Source organism: Plectropomus leopardus, chromosome 2 (assembly GCF_026936395.1).
Source record: "Plectropomus leopardus strain MGB_pleo_1.0 chromosome 2, ASM2693639v1, whole genome shotgun sequence".
Lineage (NCBI taxonomy): Eukaryota > Metazoa > Chordata > Actinopteri > Perciformes > Serranidae > Plectropomus > Plectropomus leopardus.
In genome coordinates this window covers 36,925,643-36,940,929 of record NC_142177.1, presented here as the reverse complement: position 1 = coordinate 36,940,929, position 15,287 = coordinate 36,925,643, and the positions used below count along the sequence as shown (strand labels likewise).

The following is a 15,287-nucleotide window of genomic DNA, read 5'->3' as shown; positions in this document are numbered from 1 at the left end:
TGTGTTGGTGCGTGCGTGCGTTTTGACATGCAATAAGTCAGGCAACATTAGCCGAGTGGGTATTACTGGGTGATAAAATCCTGAGCTGTAGATTATAATATCGGTGTGTGTGAGGCACATCTGGGGATTACACAGCAGTTTCACAGAAATATGACGCTCGATGTAAACTGCGTGCTGCAGTCAGATGACACAGTTGAAATCTTACAAATATTCAAAATTGTATATTATTTTGTATTTATGATTATTTCCTGACTTTTCATCCTTATTTTCAAATAAATGTGAAGTGAAACCTGGTTTGAATTTGCTGAAGTGAATGAAGGTGAAGAATTACTGCTTCATTCAGGTGGTCTTCTTCAGTGTGTAATGTAACTAAGTAATAATAGGTTGTACTATAGGTTGTAAAAAAAAAAAAGTTTTTCTTCATTTATAATGTACGCTCCATTTTTAATTCAGAGTACATAAAAAATCAAATGTAATACTTCTTAAAACTCTTGCTTTTTTATTAACAGCATTTACTTGTACTTCTACTTTTATTACTTGAATACATTAAATATGATAAAATTACTTTTAATATTTAAGTACACTAAATATCATTTTTAACTCAAGTAATATTCTAAAAAGTGACCTTAACTTCTACCAAAGTCATTTTCTAGCAAGAAATCTGTACTTTTACTCAAGTATGGCTTTGAGGTACTTTATCCACCACTGGTCTTCCTCAACATGTGATGTTGGAAACATAAACTGGACCAATGAAAACATCATGCGTGAGCTGTTAATTGAAAGCATCCAAAGCAAGAAAACACAAAAGTCTACTCTTTATCTTTTTTATAATTGGTTTATAATACCAGGAATAACTAGCAGCTACCTACCAGGCTAAGGCGGTATCACAGTATCACAGTATTACCGTATACCAGGGGATTTAGAAATCCTGAAGGTATGTTTTTCAATACTGTCATAAATACAGGTCCTCCTGTATTGAACTCATTTGAAAGTAGTGCACAGCACGCACCAGAGCTCAGTCTTAGGTTGCTAAGAGTCATATAACATATAACCCCCGGTGACATTTCAGGAAGCTGTGAAATATAAGATACCACCAAAGCCTCTATAGAACCTGCAACACAATATTTCATCTTTTTTTTCATTATGCATTTACATCATACAGTACATGGCCATCGGACATATTCTGTCACGTGTGTGTACTGACCCGATTAACATCAACCACAATCTTTTCCAAACCCTAACCAGGTAGTATTGTTGCCTAAACCTAACTGCCAACTAGGGGTGGGCAGGATGTAACATTTCATACCTGTGTGTTTCATACCTTCCTGAAATGTCACAGGAGTTTACGGTATATGACGGTATAAGTGAGCGGTGCTAAAACCAACCCCACCGAAGGCAATGTGCTACTTTTTATTTCAGCTTTTCAAACTAATGAATGCACAACAGAAAGAAACACCTTCTGATCTGACGTTGAGGTACTTCTGAAAAAAGTGAACGCCAGACGAGTTGCTATATTTAGTAAAGTCAAGAGTGGATGTGAAATCACAAAAAAGACGCACGAGGTGCTAAAAATACACGTTTATCTGCCACCTGACCCCTAAACTGCAAACAGAAGAAGAAATGTCAGGAAAGAGACGAGCGCCAAGGACGGTGCGAGGAGTGTGTGTGCGTATTCAGAGAGAGACGGAGAGGGGGAAGAGAAGGTGAAGAGGGAAAATAATAATAAAAACATTCACACAATGTTTCTGTTAGATATTAATAACTTACTCTAAACACTGCTTCGTCACTTTTTGTCCTGCCCAGCCGAACCACCAGTGATATTTCCTGTCCTGATCAATCAGTAATTATCAGATGGCATGGATCGCAACTGATGTGAACTGAAGTGTTAGTGTTGTGTTTATTTTTATAAGTACATACATTTTAAATTAAATTTAAAGTTATTATTGTCCAATAATAAAAAATAATGATAAAAAATATTATAAATTATAAAAAATATGAGTGTAATATAAATCAGATAATATTACACAAAAAATATAAATAACTTATTATTGACAAGAACGCAATAACTTATTCTGCACAAACATGTCAGCACAAAATGTGCATACGAGCGCTCAAATCCCAAATAATAAAACACTGGTGAATGTCTCAGCCAAGAGTTAATTACCTGAAAAAAGTAATGGATTTTTAAAAAGGCAGAAAATTTAATAACCACGTTGCATCATATAGATACAAGAACTGAACGGAGGTGTTGTAACGCAAAATATTCATAATCCTCACACAAACACAGCCAACCATTTCTCTTTAGATCCATCACCACCATCAGCTCTCTCACACACACACACACACACACACACACGGTCCTGAATTGCCCGGGCCATAAATCAATAAGCTCATAAGTGTGATTGGATGGTGTTAGCTAACAAAGTGCTTATTCATGGTCGTGCATACGCAGCCTCTGAGCTTTTCAATCAGCCGAGCGAGCCAAACAGCTGACGGAAACACCGACAGACGGGAGGACGAGCAGCGGTTTGCTGCTGCTGATTTAAATAATGTTGTGGTGCGGCAGCAGCGGCTCAGTTTAATGATTCAGCTGTAGTTTCCCTCAGAGCCGTCATGCTTGTGGCTGCGAGCATATAAACAGATTTACATTTTAACCACTCAGCTCCTCTGTAAGGCAGAATCAAGAGATAATAAAAATGATTATGTAACAATAGTATTATTCAGACATTTCCTAACTTTTAAATTTAGGAAGAACATCTTTTCATTAAAGCTGTGAAGCTTCCCAGAAAAATAAAATGGCTTAAGAAAAACTATTTTCCTGTAGTTTCATCCATCCATCTATAATCTATACCAGCTTATCCTGCGCAGGGTCACAGGGAATTAACTCAAGTTAAGCTTGTAGAGAAATGAAAGTGGATATATGGTTAAAGTTTAACATCGAGGGCAAAGTTTAGAAATTTCAATGTTTATCTCCTCCTCCATAACATTTTAAAAGCACCGATACTGCACTGTGAAAATAATCGTAAAAGTCCTGCATTAAAAATGTTACATAAGTAAAAGTAAGTAAGAGAGGAAAATTGGGAAAATGTACTTAATATATGAAAAGCAAAAGTACCCTAATCAGAAAAATCTAAAAAAATTAAATAAATAAATTGAAATATAGATACTATAATAATAATAATAATAATAATAATAATAATAATAATAATAATAATAATAATAATAATAATAAAATAGAAAAAACATCCCTCAAAACTCAAAATTATTCAAGAAAACTGAACAAAAAAAGAAAGAAAAAGACTTAAATGTTTTTCAAAATAGTTGTCATTTTCTGTCAATCAGCTAAGTGATTAACTGACTAATCATTTCAGTTGTGCCTGTATGAGCTATCTGGTAGTTTAATTTATAACAAAACATCATATTTTATACTGTTTTTTTATGCAGAAATATTGCAAATATTATAAAATAATATTGCAAAACAAAATTAAAAAGTTCAAAGTAAAGCCCTGCATTAAAAATGTTGATTAAGTAAAAGTATGTAAAGATGTAATTTACGTATAAAAAAGTACCCGATTCAGAAAAAAATACCCCTTAAAACTTAAAACTATTCAAGAAAAAAGAGAGAACAAAAAAGCAAGAAAGAGACTTAAATGTTCAACGTTTAATCAAAATAGGTGCTAAATAATTTTCTGTCAGTCAGCTAATAGGTTAAATAATTGTGCTTGTATAAGCTGTTGGGTAGTTTAATTTATAACAAAACATCATATTTTAAACATTGTTCTTGTGGATTTTTTAATGCAGGAATCTTAATTTGTAAAGTAACATTTGCTTTCAGATAAATGTAGTGAAGTAGAATATTTCCCTCTGAAATGGAGTAAAAGGGATGAAAAAAAGACTCAAGTACCTGAACTGTACTTTAGTGCAGTACTTGAGTAAATGTACTTAGTTACATTCCACTCCTGGCTGCGTATCACAACATTAAAGCGTGTATAGACTTTACATCACAGAATAAACCAGCCGGCATCGTCTTATTCGTTCTTTGGGGACACAAGCGAATAACGTTTCCATGCAGCAGCTCATAAACAGAAAATCTACATATTCCAAATATAAATATCATGTTAAAATGATGCAATCATCCTCTGTCGAACTCTTCCTCTCCTCATTTTCCTCTGTGTCTCTTTAAACCCTCCCATCCCCAAACAGTCCGTCTGTCTGTCCGTCTCCTCTTGTTATGTAACTGTAGGAATTCAAGCTGGTAGCCAGGTTGGCACTGATCTGCATGTGTCCGTGTGTGTGTGTGTGTGTGTGTGTGTGTGTGTGTGTGTGTTCAGTAGTACTACACTAGTATTGCTGATGTCATAGGTGCTGCTTTTCCACTGGGCTTTACTCTCTGTTTGCCATCATCTCTGCTGACTGTTAGACGGATGAGAGACGCGAGCAGGAGACATTTTAGGAAGCAAAATAAAAGAATTTTCGAGTGCAAAATCTCCACATATGCTAAAGAATTGTCACAGTTTCACATGAATTTTTTCTTACATTGTTGATGTGATCTGTGATCCGGAAACAAACAGCAGTGTGCACACCTCAGCCAAATAATGTGCAGATTTCTTTTTCACTGATGTGAAAAAAAGCAAAAAAGCTCTGTGTTACAAAGACAGGAAACCCTTAAACCAATCCTGGTTTCTGAATCACACCTAAATCTATTCTGTTCCTGAGCTGAACTGAACCGTTACTGAATTTCACTGAAATAAAGTGTTTATTTTCTAACAAACAGACCTGAACTGAGTGAGTGTTCTTACTCTCAACTTGTCGAATATTGATGCTCGACATCTGAAACCAGTGCACAGGAACCCTTTAGCATTAATATGAGACCGCATCAGGAAATGGTTTTGTATGCAGTGTTTGTACACATTTTCACCAATAAATTTTCATGACTTAAGTCAAATTTTAAAGACCAAACATTCTCTGAAACAGCCATCAATACTCCTCTCTGCTTCTCTTTCATCACTATTTAATAGCTTTTTTAATATATATTATTTTTTAAAAAATGATTAGAACTGAATATTTAAATATAAATTAGGGTCTGTTCAGAATTTATATGGGGGGGTGCAAAAAGGGGTAGGCATGTTTTTTAATTCTGGCTTCAGGGAAGAGGCATGCAACTTTAAATGGCTGCATACTGTATTAGTTTTACCACAGATTAAAAAAAAAAAAGAAAGAAAAAAAGAAGATGAATCTTTTAAAAATTTTAGCATTTTTTTTTTCTCTTTAAATTTTTTTGCCATTTGTGAAGAAAATAAATTAGTGATTTTTTAAATTTTTTCTCTTAAAATTTTTGGTGATTTTTCACAAAACACGCCAGAGGCCAGCGTCATGAACCTACTTTAATTGCACCGCGATACACGCATTAACGCTGACGGCCCTAGTATCAAATGAAGTACTCTCGCTCTAGTTCTCTATCATTTTAAGGGTACTGGTATTGTACTGGTGCCATAATTTTTTGTGCCCAACTGGCTGAGTGGTTAGAGCACACACTAACAGCAAGGTACATGTTTGGATTCAGGTTTCACCTTTGCTCCCCTTGTTTCCTTTCTGCCTGTAAAGTATCAGCCGTCCTATAAAAGGCTGAATTCCTCCAAAACAAATAATAACATGCCAATGTGTCCAGACGACACAGTATCAGACTGTGCTGGATCCGGCTAAACTAACTACATTTAGTGTGTTGTGTCACTTACTTCCCCTCGGAGCCGTAGCTGTTCATGCTGTCCTCTATAGACTCGTGGCTCGCCTGCCGGACCGTCCGGCTGGGCATCTCCACAGCCAGACCCGTCTCCGTGCTCCTCTGGATGCCTCCCTTCAGCTTCCTGCCCTCTGTGTCCACTGCAGGAGACAAACAAATACATTCAGCTGCTACACACACGTGGGATACCATTTTTATCCACCAGAGTAGAAAAAAGAAAAGGTCAGAGCCGGCTGACAGAGTTTATCTTTTCAAACAAATGCAAAATTCTGACATTTTTTCCTCTAAAGTATTAAGAGGAACCACATTTGTGTGAAAACCAGGGACACTCAACTTGCTTTGCTTTTGCAAAATGACAGGAAGCCAGGGGCCAGTCACAGAACCCCAAAAAACATTTCTCGAATTTTCTGACATTTCTCGGATTTGAGGACGTTTCTAGAATTTTGGGAAGTTTCTAGGGTTTTAAGATGAAAAGAAAGAAAAACAGCAAACTGTAAATCAGGTCAGAGACAGAGAGATGTGAGCAGAAGTCCAGATTTATGTTTCATTTTTTTCTACCGAGGAGACGGTTCAGAGTAAAATCACCTCACCTGCATTTTCATTTAAAGGTTACATCAGTCAGCATAAATCTCTATAATTTAAATTTGTTGTTATTCACTCAGCAGACAAATCTGAAAAGATTATTTAATTTGAGCTAGTTGTTAGTTTATTAGTCAATTCCTCCCCAAATGCTTCACCTGCCCCACTAACGCTAAACATAGGCATCTTAAGCCCCCAAAAATTCTCACATTGAGCGTTTTTTGTCACTAAAGCAAGGACACTCAACTTGCTCAAACATGTTTCAAGAATTTTTAGACGTTTCTAGGACTTCAAGATGTTTCTGTGGTTTTATGACTTTTAAGGATTTTGGATATTTCTACGATTTTAGGATGTTTCTCAGATTTTAGGATTTTCTAAAAGTGTAGGATGTTTAGGATTTTTATTGACATTTCTTGGTTTTTATGACGTTGCTAGGATTTTAGGACATTAGGGGCACAGCTAGGACCTCCATCAGGATGCAGGGGACCCTCCACTGGCACTTTTTGATAAACAAACTATTTTGATTATTTTAGGCACTCTAACGCCTTATGTATACTAATATTACACAAACAATTCCCACTGCGAATCACGTAATTTTTATTGTGAATTAGAAAATGACTGGGGGGGCCACCCGACACCCTGTGGGGGGCCGGGTTTGGCCTACCGGTCGTAAATTGAGTATTACTGGTGTAATCGATTCAGTCGAAGCTGCTTATGTGTTTGTCCTGTTGTGACCTCATCAGTGTCAGGAGAAGGTCGACCACAGTGATGAGAAATCACTTTAACAAGGCCAAGGACAAAAGCACTCGATCCGCCTCAGAGCAGAGACATACATCTTGTTGCAAAACAGACCACAAAATCGATGCATGGCACACTTTATGGGACCCATCTCTGGCTGCAAGGTGTCCTGTGTGTTTGTGTGTGGGTGCGCGCACGTGTGTTGATGGAGGTTGAGTTTATAATGAAGTTCTCCAGTACGAGGTCTTTGACCTTGTTTTTGGGACAGGACGGGAAAGTTGTTTTCCTTTAATAGTGAGGACACACACACTGTGACACACACACACACACACACACAAACACAATTTATGTAAAACGGTAATGCACTCCTTCTCATAATGGAGCTTAGTGTGTTTTACTGCGAGTTCTCTGACTGAATAAATGCTAAAATTCATCAAGTGAGTGGATTAAAGGTGAAAATCAATCAAATTAAATACAAATATTTTTCGGCCTTTCCTCCACCTCCAGAGGTTTTTGCGTTCCTGTGTTACAGCCATGATGTCTTTCTTTCTCCACAGACAGTTTCAATCACCTTAATGGAAAGAAAAATGCTTTAGGAAGCCTGGTATACACACACACACACACACACACACACACACACACACACACACACACACACACACACACACACACACACGAGAGTGCCATGAAGTTAGTTCTGCAGTTATTAAAGAGCGACCTAGAACGGTGCTATTTCTATCGTTCACGTGGGACGGGACGTTGGCAGATTTGGGTTACTGCTTCTGCTTCCTGACTGGTTCCATATGATCAGTTATCTCCTGTGTTATCTCCTGTGTCAGTCTGTGAGCAGACACAGCAGCATCACAAAGGTCAAGCTCACACTACCTGAGATATTCAGGAGGAAAACATCACTTTCACTCACTAAAAATGTGTCATCAACATATGACACATTTTTATATTTCATATGTTGCTCAAAATCAACTTTGAAACACTGATTTGCCAAAATAATTTGTAAAAAATGTGCAATGCCATTATTTTCTCCCGGCGACTGGGCTGAGACTCAGATGTGTTGGGCCAACCACAACTGTTCATATAACATGGAGGAGGTTTGACACGATGACTGACAACTTGTGGAGCCTTTTCACTTAATGCAAAATATGCAATGACCTCATTTTTTGGCTTTCACACCTTCCCACCAGGGACAAGTATAAACCTAACTTCATAGAGACGAGCGCCAAGCTGACGCCAAGATGGCTGCAGCTGATGTGGAACTTTCTTTTCAACCATTATTTCTGATGGAAGAAACACTGGTTCACACTTCACACAATTTACTGCTGCTGCACATCACAGCTCATCAGTGCATGCCGTCATCTGTTTAATTTTGCCTGATGCCCCTTATAAACCAAAAATTAATGAGAGGTTTCAAAAAATGTGCATTTGCAGGCGAGTAGTCACCTGTATTAACAGTTTTCCTTCCAAACATTTACCTGACGCTGTCATTCAGGCTGATTTACTCTGAGCTTTAGAGAGGCATAAGCTTAAAACTCCTCGGATTACAAGCAACAAAAACTGGGTCAGGATGCACATTTAATGAGACTCGGTGAGCAACCAGAACAGCCACATAAAAACCTTTGTAGTTGTAAAACAAACTTCCTAATCCTAATCTTGCCCTGCGTCCGGATTTACAAGCAACCAAATCTGCTTTTCTCTCAGTCTGGCAGCCCAAAGTACAAACGTTGTGGTAAAAGCAGTCACGAGTCGTGCTCCTCTTCATAAGCATCAAACGTTAAAAGGTCTGCATGATGTCACAGACTTCTCCTAAAACATTATTTTTTTTCTGTAAAACCAAATCACGATCAGAAAACCTTCAAAGGCCACAGAAACGCACAAACATGTTTTTGGTTTGACTCAAATGAAACTGGCAGCCACTTCAGACTGTGTCCTCACCATGAGGCCCCTCTCACTGCAAGACACATCAACAGAATGACATGCTTCACAGTCTGCAGACAGCGGGCGACTTTAAGCGTCTGAACGATTACCACGCCGAGCCTCAGACACGTCAAGTTTCTCTGACAGCTAGAAAGTGAAGATCGGCTCCTGACGCAGACGTTATCACTATGAACTGCTGTCGCAATAATACACTAAAAATAATAAACCTTATTGTGTCTTTATTATACTGTTTACTTTTACAACCGTACAAAAAAACATTTTTACAATGATGATAGACTTGTACAGTGCCTTTTACACAGAAATTGCAGCTTTACATTAAAATACTTTGATGTTTTTCTGCTGTTCTCCGGCCTGTGTGTAATGTCAAATGGACACAGCCTAAAATAGGCCACACACACAAACACGTACTGGTCTGCTGCAGAGCCGTGTACGCAGCTCTGCTCTACTGGCAATGGGAAAGCACTATATAGCCTATTTTTTTTTTTTTTGCTGTTGTTGTTAGCAGGGATTAAAAACCCATGTGCACAGGCTACTTCTGGTGGAAAAGCGTTGAGTGTGAACGAGGAAGTGATTTCAGACACGGTTGCCATGGACATGGATGCTGTTACTACAGAGACCACCCTGGAACCCCAGCCTGCGGTGAGATCGCTCTGAGAGCCTTTTAACACACAGGCCTGTTATTTTCTACATTAGCGCGTGTGTGTTTGTGTGTGTGTGTGTCTGTGTGTGTGTGTGTGTGTGTGTGTGTGTGTGTGTGAACCCTGCTGTCACCTCTTGTCACCGGTGGTGTATTGAGGCGGAGTAGAGTTACATAACTCATACAGCAAGTGGATAATGGCTGGAGACACATCAGCAACTCTGCTTCACGGCGACCCTTTCATGGCGCCGACGGGGTATTATCTCAGTTCAGTTCAATCCAATTCAACATGCTTTATCTGCTGCGGAGTGAAAGGTAATCTCAGCAGGCAATCAGAATAAAAGATTGAAATATAGAGGGTTGACAGTTTTTCTTATTTACAACATTTCTTCCCTGATTTGCTTTCCTCATAACGATGCTTCTCTGTCTCTGCCTGTCTGCATCTTTGTCCGTTTCTGTGCTTTAAGCCGCATTCAGCATCAGGTGTCAGTCGATTCCAATATCCTGACTGTGGTTAAATGTGGTTCACGCAGACGTTATCCCTGAAGCAGAGGTGGTGCAAACCAAAACTCAGACAGAATCAGAGGCCTGCACTCATGGAAATGTTTTCAAACTTAAGTGACTAATTCAGGTTAACACTTTAACACCAGCAGCGACGTCACTTTTCTGGTGCTGCTTTCAGACACTTTTCACAAATATTTCAACCTTTGAAAAAATGTGTGTGATTTCTTTTAAAAATATGGAATAAAAGGCAATTAGAAAATTGGTAGAAACGTTTGACAAAGTAAAAAAAAAATTAGTAGATTCAGAAAATTATGTCTAAAAAAAAAAACAAAAGAAGCTAGGGACAAATGCCAAGGAAAAAAGAAAAAACTACATTTATAATGATCATTATCAAATAATTATGTTGCAGAATAAATTATCATTTTTAAGCACTCTTCTCAGGTCACTACATTGTTTTTTATGTTTTTTCTAGATTATTTTTATTGGCATTTTTTATTTTTATTTTTTGGGGGGGGTTACTGTGAATTATGATTGGATCAGAAAAGAAATTCTATTTACCATAATTATTACTGTAATGTCAAAAGAAAATAACATAATTAGACCTTTAAATTGTTTCTAGAGCCACCTATTCTGTTTTATGAAGTTGATTTAAATCTACTTTTTTTGTAATTACAGCATCTTTCAAATTATTCGGATGACGTGTTTTTGTTTGTGCAAAAATAAAACTATTTGAAAGCAGTCTGTGTTGTTTTTTAAATAGTGAGCAGTCCACACCAGCTACAGGTAATGACCATAAAACACAAATGTTTGCGGGTATAAGGAGACAGATGTTTGAGCAGTGAGCATCTGCTTGGAAAGCCAAGCCGGGTTGGTTTCGCGCTGTGACCAGCTGTTGTTGTTTATTTGTTTCCAGATGTTTGGGATCTAAATTTGGTCCACTTATTTAAAAATCTGGTGGCTCAACTGGTCCAAGACATGTCACTTAGTGCTATAAAGGTCAAACGTGTGCAAGGATTAATCTTAAGATTGTTGTTAAAACATGAACATCATTTTTTTATATTTTAAATCGTACAAGTGTTTAAATATGAGGACGAGCGTCTCTCCCATCTGTTCTCAGTGCACTTAAAAAGTCAAATTCCCACCCGGCTCTAAAATAGCCCACTGTGTTTGTGGCGAATGTAGTTCACAGCGTGTGATGTGGAGCACCCACTGTGATGTAGCACAAAAAGTGTCTGATGTGACGCATAAAAGTTGTGATGTAGCAATCAGAGAGCCAGGACTCATTAGTTTGTCTCCCAGCAGAGAGATATTAATGAAAGCAGAACACACTCAAAAATAGCTGCTCCCCATTCAGCCAACTTATCTGTCCAACACACTGACAGACAGACAGACAGACAGACAGACAGACAGACAGACGGACAGACGGACAGACAGACGGACAGACAGACGGACAGACAGACGGACAGACAGACGGAGGTAGGTCATACCTCGTGGCCTATGTAACACACAGATAGGGCCTCAGGACGTCTACAGAGATTTTCTATTGGCTTTGCCGTAAATGTCCTCTGGAGAATTTGTTTTTCGTCTAAGTAAAACTGCATCAGTTTAACACACATTAAAGCTTGTGTTGTGAAGATTCATTTTGTGGAAACGTGGTGGTGCAACTTGGTAGACGAGGACCGGCTTCTTATGTAGACATAAATGGCTCATCATAAGTTGATGAAAACACAATGATTATGCAGGTGATTAACTTTAACAGCCATTGTAACTGCATGGTTGACATTTATTTTTTGTGATCAAATTGCTTTACTTAAAACTTTGCAAAACCCAGTGTCATTTTATACAGATGCATTTGGGTATTTTGATTATACTGTAACTCTACTAAATTCTATTTTCATGATATTTCTATTTATCTACCAAACATTTCACAGATTTTAGATTAATTTTTTTGTATTATTTTTTTTCTGTTTATTTTTCATATTTATTTTGTTTGTTTATTTGTTTATTATTTCATGACGTTTTTCAGATTCTTATTATATAGCACTGACATTTTTTAACCATATACCAGATTTTTTTGTGCTAGCTTCTTTTTTTTTGCATCCGTTTATTTGTGTTTATTTATTTTTAAAGTTTTATTCATGATGTTACTTTTATTTTCAGATCTGTATATATTGGATATTATATTACCTTTATTTAAAATGCATTATATAAGGCAAGTGTTTTTTTTTTCTTAATAAATTGATGCATGATGTGATGATGTGTTAACATATTCTACGGTCTCGAATGTTAGTTTTTTCAAAGGTATTTCTTAGTGTTAAAGGGTTAAAGAAAATAGCCGAATTATATTCCATTTCTGTCACTGTATCCCCTGAATCCTACACACTGGAAACATTAAGGATAAGCAGAGTTGAAACACGGTAATTTCTTGATTTATTCCACCTTTCTACAACAATTAAACAACAACCTTTCACAGCCAACATTTGGTGCAGGATTATATCCAAATCTCTTGACAGCGATGCAAATATATCCACTTCCAGCACAGTGGGGGGTCACAGTGAGAATCTAACCTGTCGGAGTCGGTGCCACCTTCTATACGATCAACTGCTGCATCGTACGGGCTCCCACTCTTTCCTCAGGACGCCTTTTCAAGTGAAACCCTTTATAAAGTTTAAAAACTCTCAACTTCATACATCTGAGGCTCTATGTGCCTCTAATGTCGTGCTGAGAGCTTGTGACGTTTATCCCCTCGCCCACCCACCCCGCTGTACCTCCCGTGTGTCACAAAAGCTCACCATGGGTACGTCTCCTCCTCTGGGTGACGTAGGAAAGATAAATCATCATGATGCATTTTAGCTTGACCTAATTTAACACAAACAGTCTTTGGGAGAAAAACTCTTAAACGGCATCTTAACATTAGAAACAAACGTGTTCTGATATTTCAGCTTTGTATTTTGTATTTGTTGGTTTTGTATGTTGTTTAGTTTAGTGAACTGTACTATGTAAAGCATTCTTGAGTCTCTTGAAAGGCACTATATAAATCCAAGCTGTTATTATTTTTATTATTATAAATATTACTGGAGACCAGGGACACTCACCTTGCTTTGCCTGGGGGCCATTTTTGCAAAATGACAGGAGGCCAGGGGCCCGTCGCAGCAGCCCCACGCATGTTTATGAGATTTTAGGACTTTTCTCAGATTTTAGGACATTTCTAGAATTTTTTATACTTTATTTTTCCGCCCTACCATTTGCATACAACGGATCTGTTTTTCGGTTTGCAATTCATTACAAAGAAGTTGACATATATATTAAAAAACACAAATAACCAATATATCTGCCATATAAGAAAATGAGAAAGAGAGAAGAAAAGTAGTCGAAAAGAAAAAAGTTGAAGAGAAGCAGACAATTTAATAGAAGTAATGACTACTAGATTCTAGGACATTTCTAGAATTTTAGGACATTTCTGGGATTTCAGGACATTTCTAAGATTTTCAGACATTACTAGGATTTTTGGACATTAGGGGCTTTTTCGGGGGGTTGTGGCAGATCCTCCACTGGAACATTTTTTTATTTTGCTGCTGTTTTATGCACTCTGGCACCGTATCTATACTTAAAGTACAAAACAAATTCCCAGTGCAAATCACTTCACATTTATTGTGAATTAGAAAATGGTTGGGAGGCCAGATGGGCCATAAGTTTGGTGTCACTGCTGTGGACATTATATCTACTGTAAAAGACCTCTGGCTTGCATTTCCCAGCTTCTATCAACATTTTTTATCTGTCATTTCTCCAAACACCAAGTCATCACTTCGTTCCTTGAATCATCATTGGCTCAAACCTTTTTAATCCATCCTGTTCCTGAGTCACACTGAAGCAACGCTGTGCTGGGAAAGGGCCAGGCAACGCTGCACATCCCAACCGCCACGGATGAATAAATGGTTAAATAAAATAAAATGGATGTACTGCAATATCCAGTGAGTGAAATTGCTCTGTCACCGTCAGCCCATTCATTACAGAAAGAGAGAAAATCTGGCATAAGGTGCTTGTCAGAGCAAGATAGAGGAGAAAGAGGATCCTGGGAGGCGCTGAAAGAGTTGCATTTATTTGAAAAATGACTTTCTCGTGGAGGTGCTACAGCCGATGACGAGGAATGACTAAGGCTGGAGATGAATAAGAAGCTGCTTTTTGAAACCTCTTGGCACCACAAACGACGGGCAGCAGCAGAACGTAGCGGGCCGGAAGACAGAGTCAGAGCTAATTACTTTATTGGTAGATAAGCATTTTTTAACCTTTCTCCAAATGAAGGGTGCACAGAGCTATTTTGGAACACCTGGGAGCTACTTCACCATTTATAGTTGCAGACTTTTACAGTTGGCAAAAAGACACCAGGGTTTAAATGTCTTCTGCAAGGACACATCAAGACTGATGGACACTGAAAGAAGTTCAAGCAATAATACTCAACTTATGGCCTGTAGGCAAACTCTGGCCCCCGATAGGGTGCCTGATAGCCCGAAACCATTTTCTAATTCACAACGAAAATAAAATGATCACACTGGGATTTAGTTTTTTTGTACTTTTAGTAAAACATCCACCCCCCCGACAGAGGTCCTAGCTAAGCCCCTAATGTCCTAGAAACGTCCTAAAATCCAAGAAACGCCCTAGAATCCCTGAAATGTCCTCAAATCCAAGAAATATCCTAAAATCCTAGAAAAGTGCTAAAATCCTAAAAATGCCCTTAAATCTTAGAAAGGTGGTGAAATCCTAAAACTGTCATAAAACTGTCCTCAAATCACAGAAATGTCCTAAAATCCCAGAAACATCCTAAAATCCAAGAAATGTCCTAAAATCCTATAAACACCCTGACATCCTAGAAACATGTATGGGGCTGCTGCGACTGGCTCCTGTCCTCCTGTCATTTTGCAAAAGTGGCCCCCAGGCAAAGCAAGTTGAGTGTCCGTAATTTAGAGTCTTCAAGCTGCTTGATGCCAAAATGGATAAAGACATCAAACTGTCAACCGTGAGACCATAAAGTTTTTATTCGCCTCTTTGTGAAATCAAACCTTTGCTCCAGAGTATGCACACCTACGTCAGAACAGACGTCTAACCACTAATTTATCGATTATTCTAAAGAATATTTTTATA

At 38.0% G+C, this 15,287-nt stretch overlaps 1 protein-coding gene across 2 annotated transcripts in view; it reads right to left on the bottom strand.

Annotated features, from left to right (window-relative positions):
• The window catches only part of rims4 (regulating synaptic membrane exocytosis 4), a 68,864-nt gene that overhangs the window by 28,498 nt on the left and 25,079 nt on the right, over nucleotides 1–15,287 (bottom strand). For both annotated transcript variants that reach the window (XM_088070078.1, XM_042510162.2), the window contains one exon: nucleotides 5,736–5,880. In XM_088070078.1, coding sequence (XP_087926204.1) covers nucleotides 5,736–5,880 — 145 coding nt within the window. The remainder of the gene's footprint in view (nucleotides 1–5,735; nucleotides 5,881–15,287) is intronic.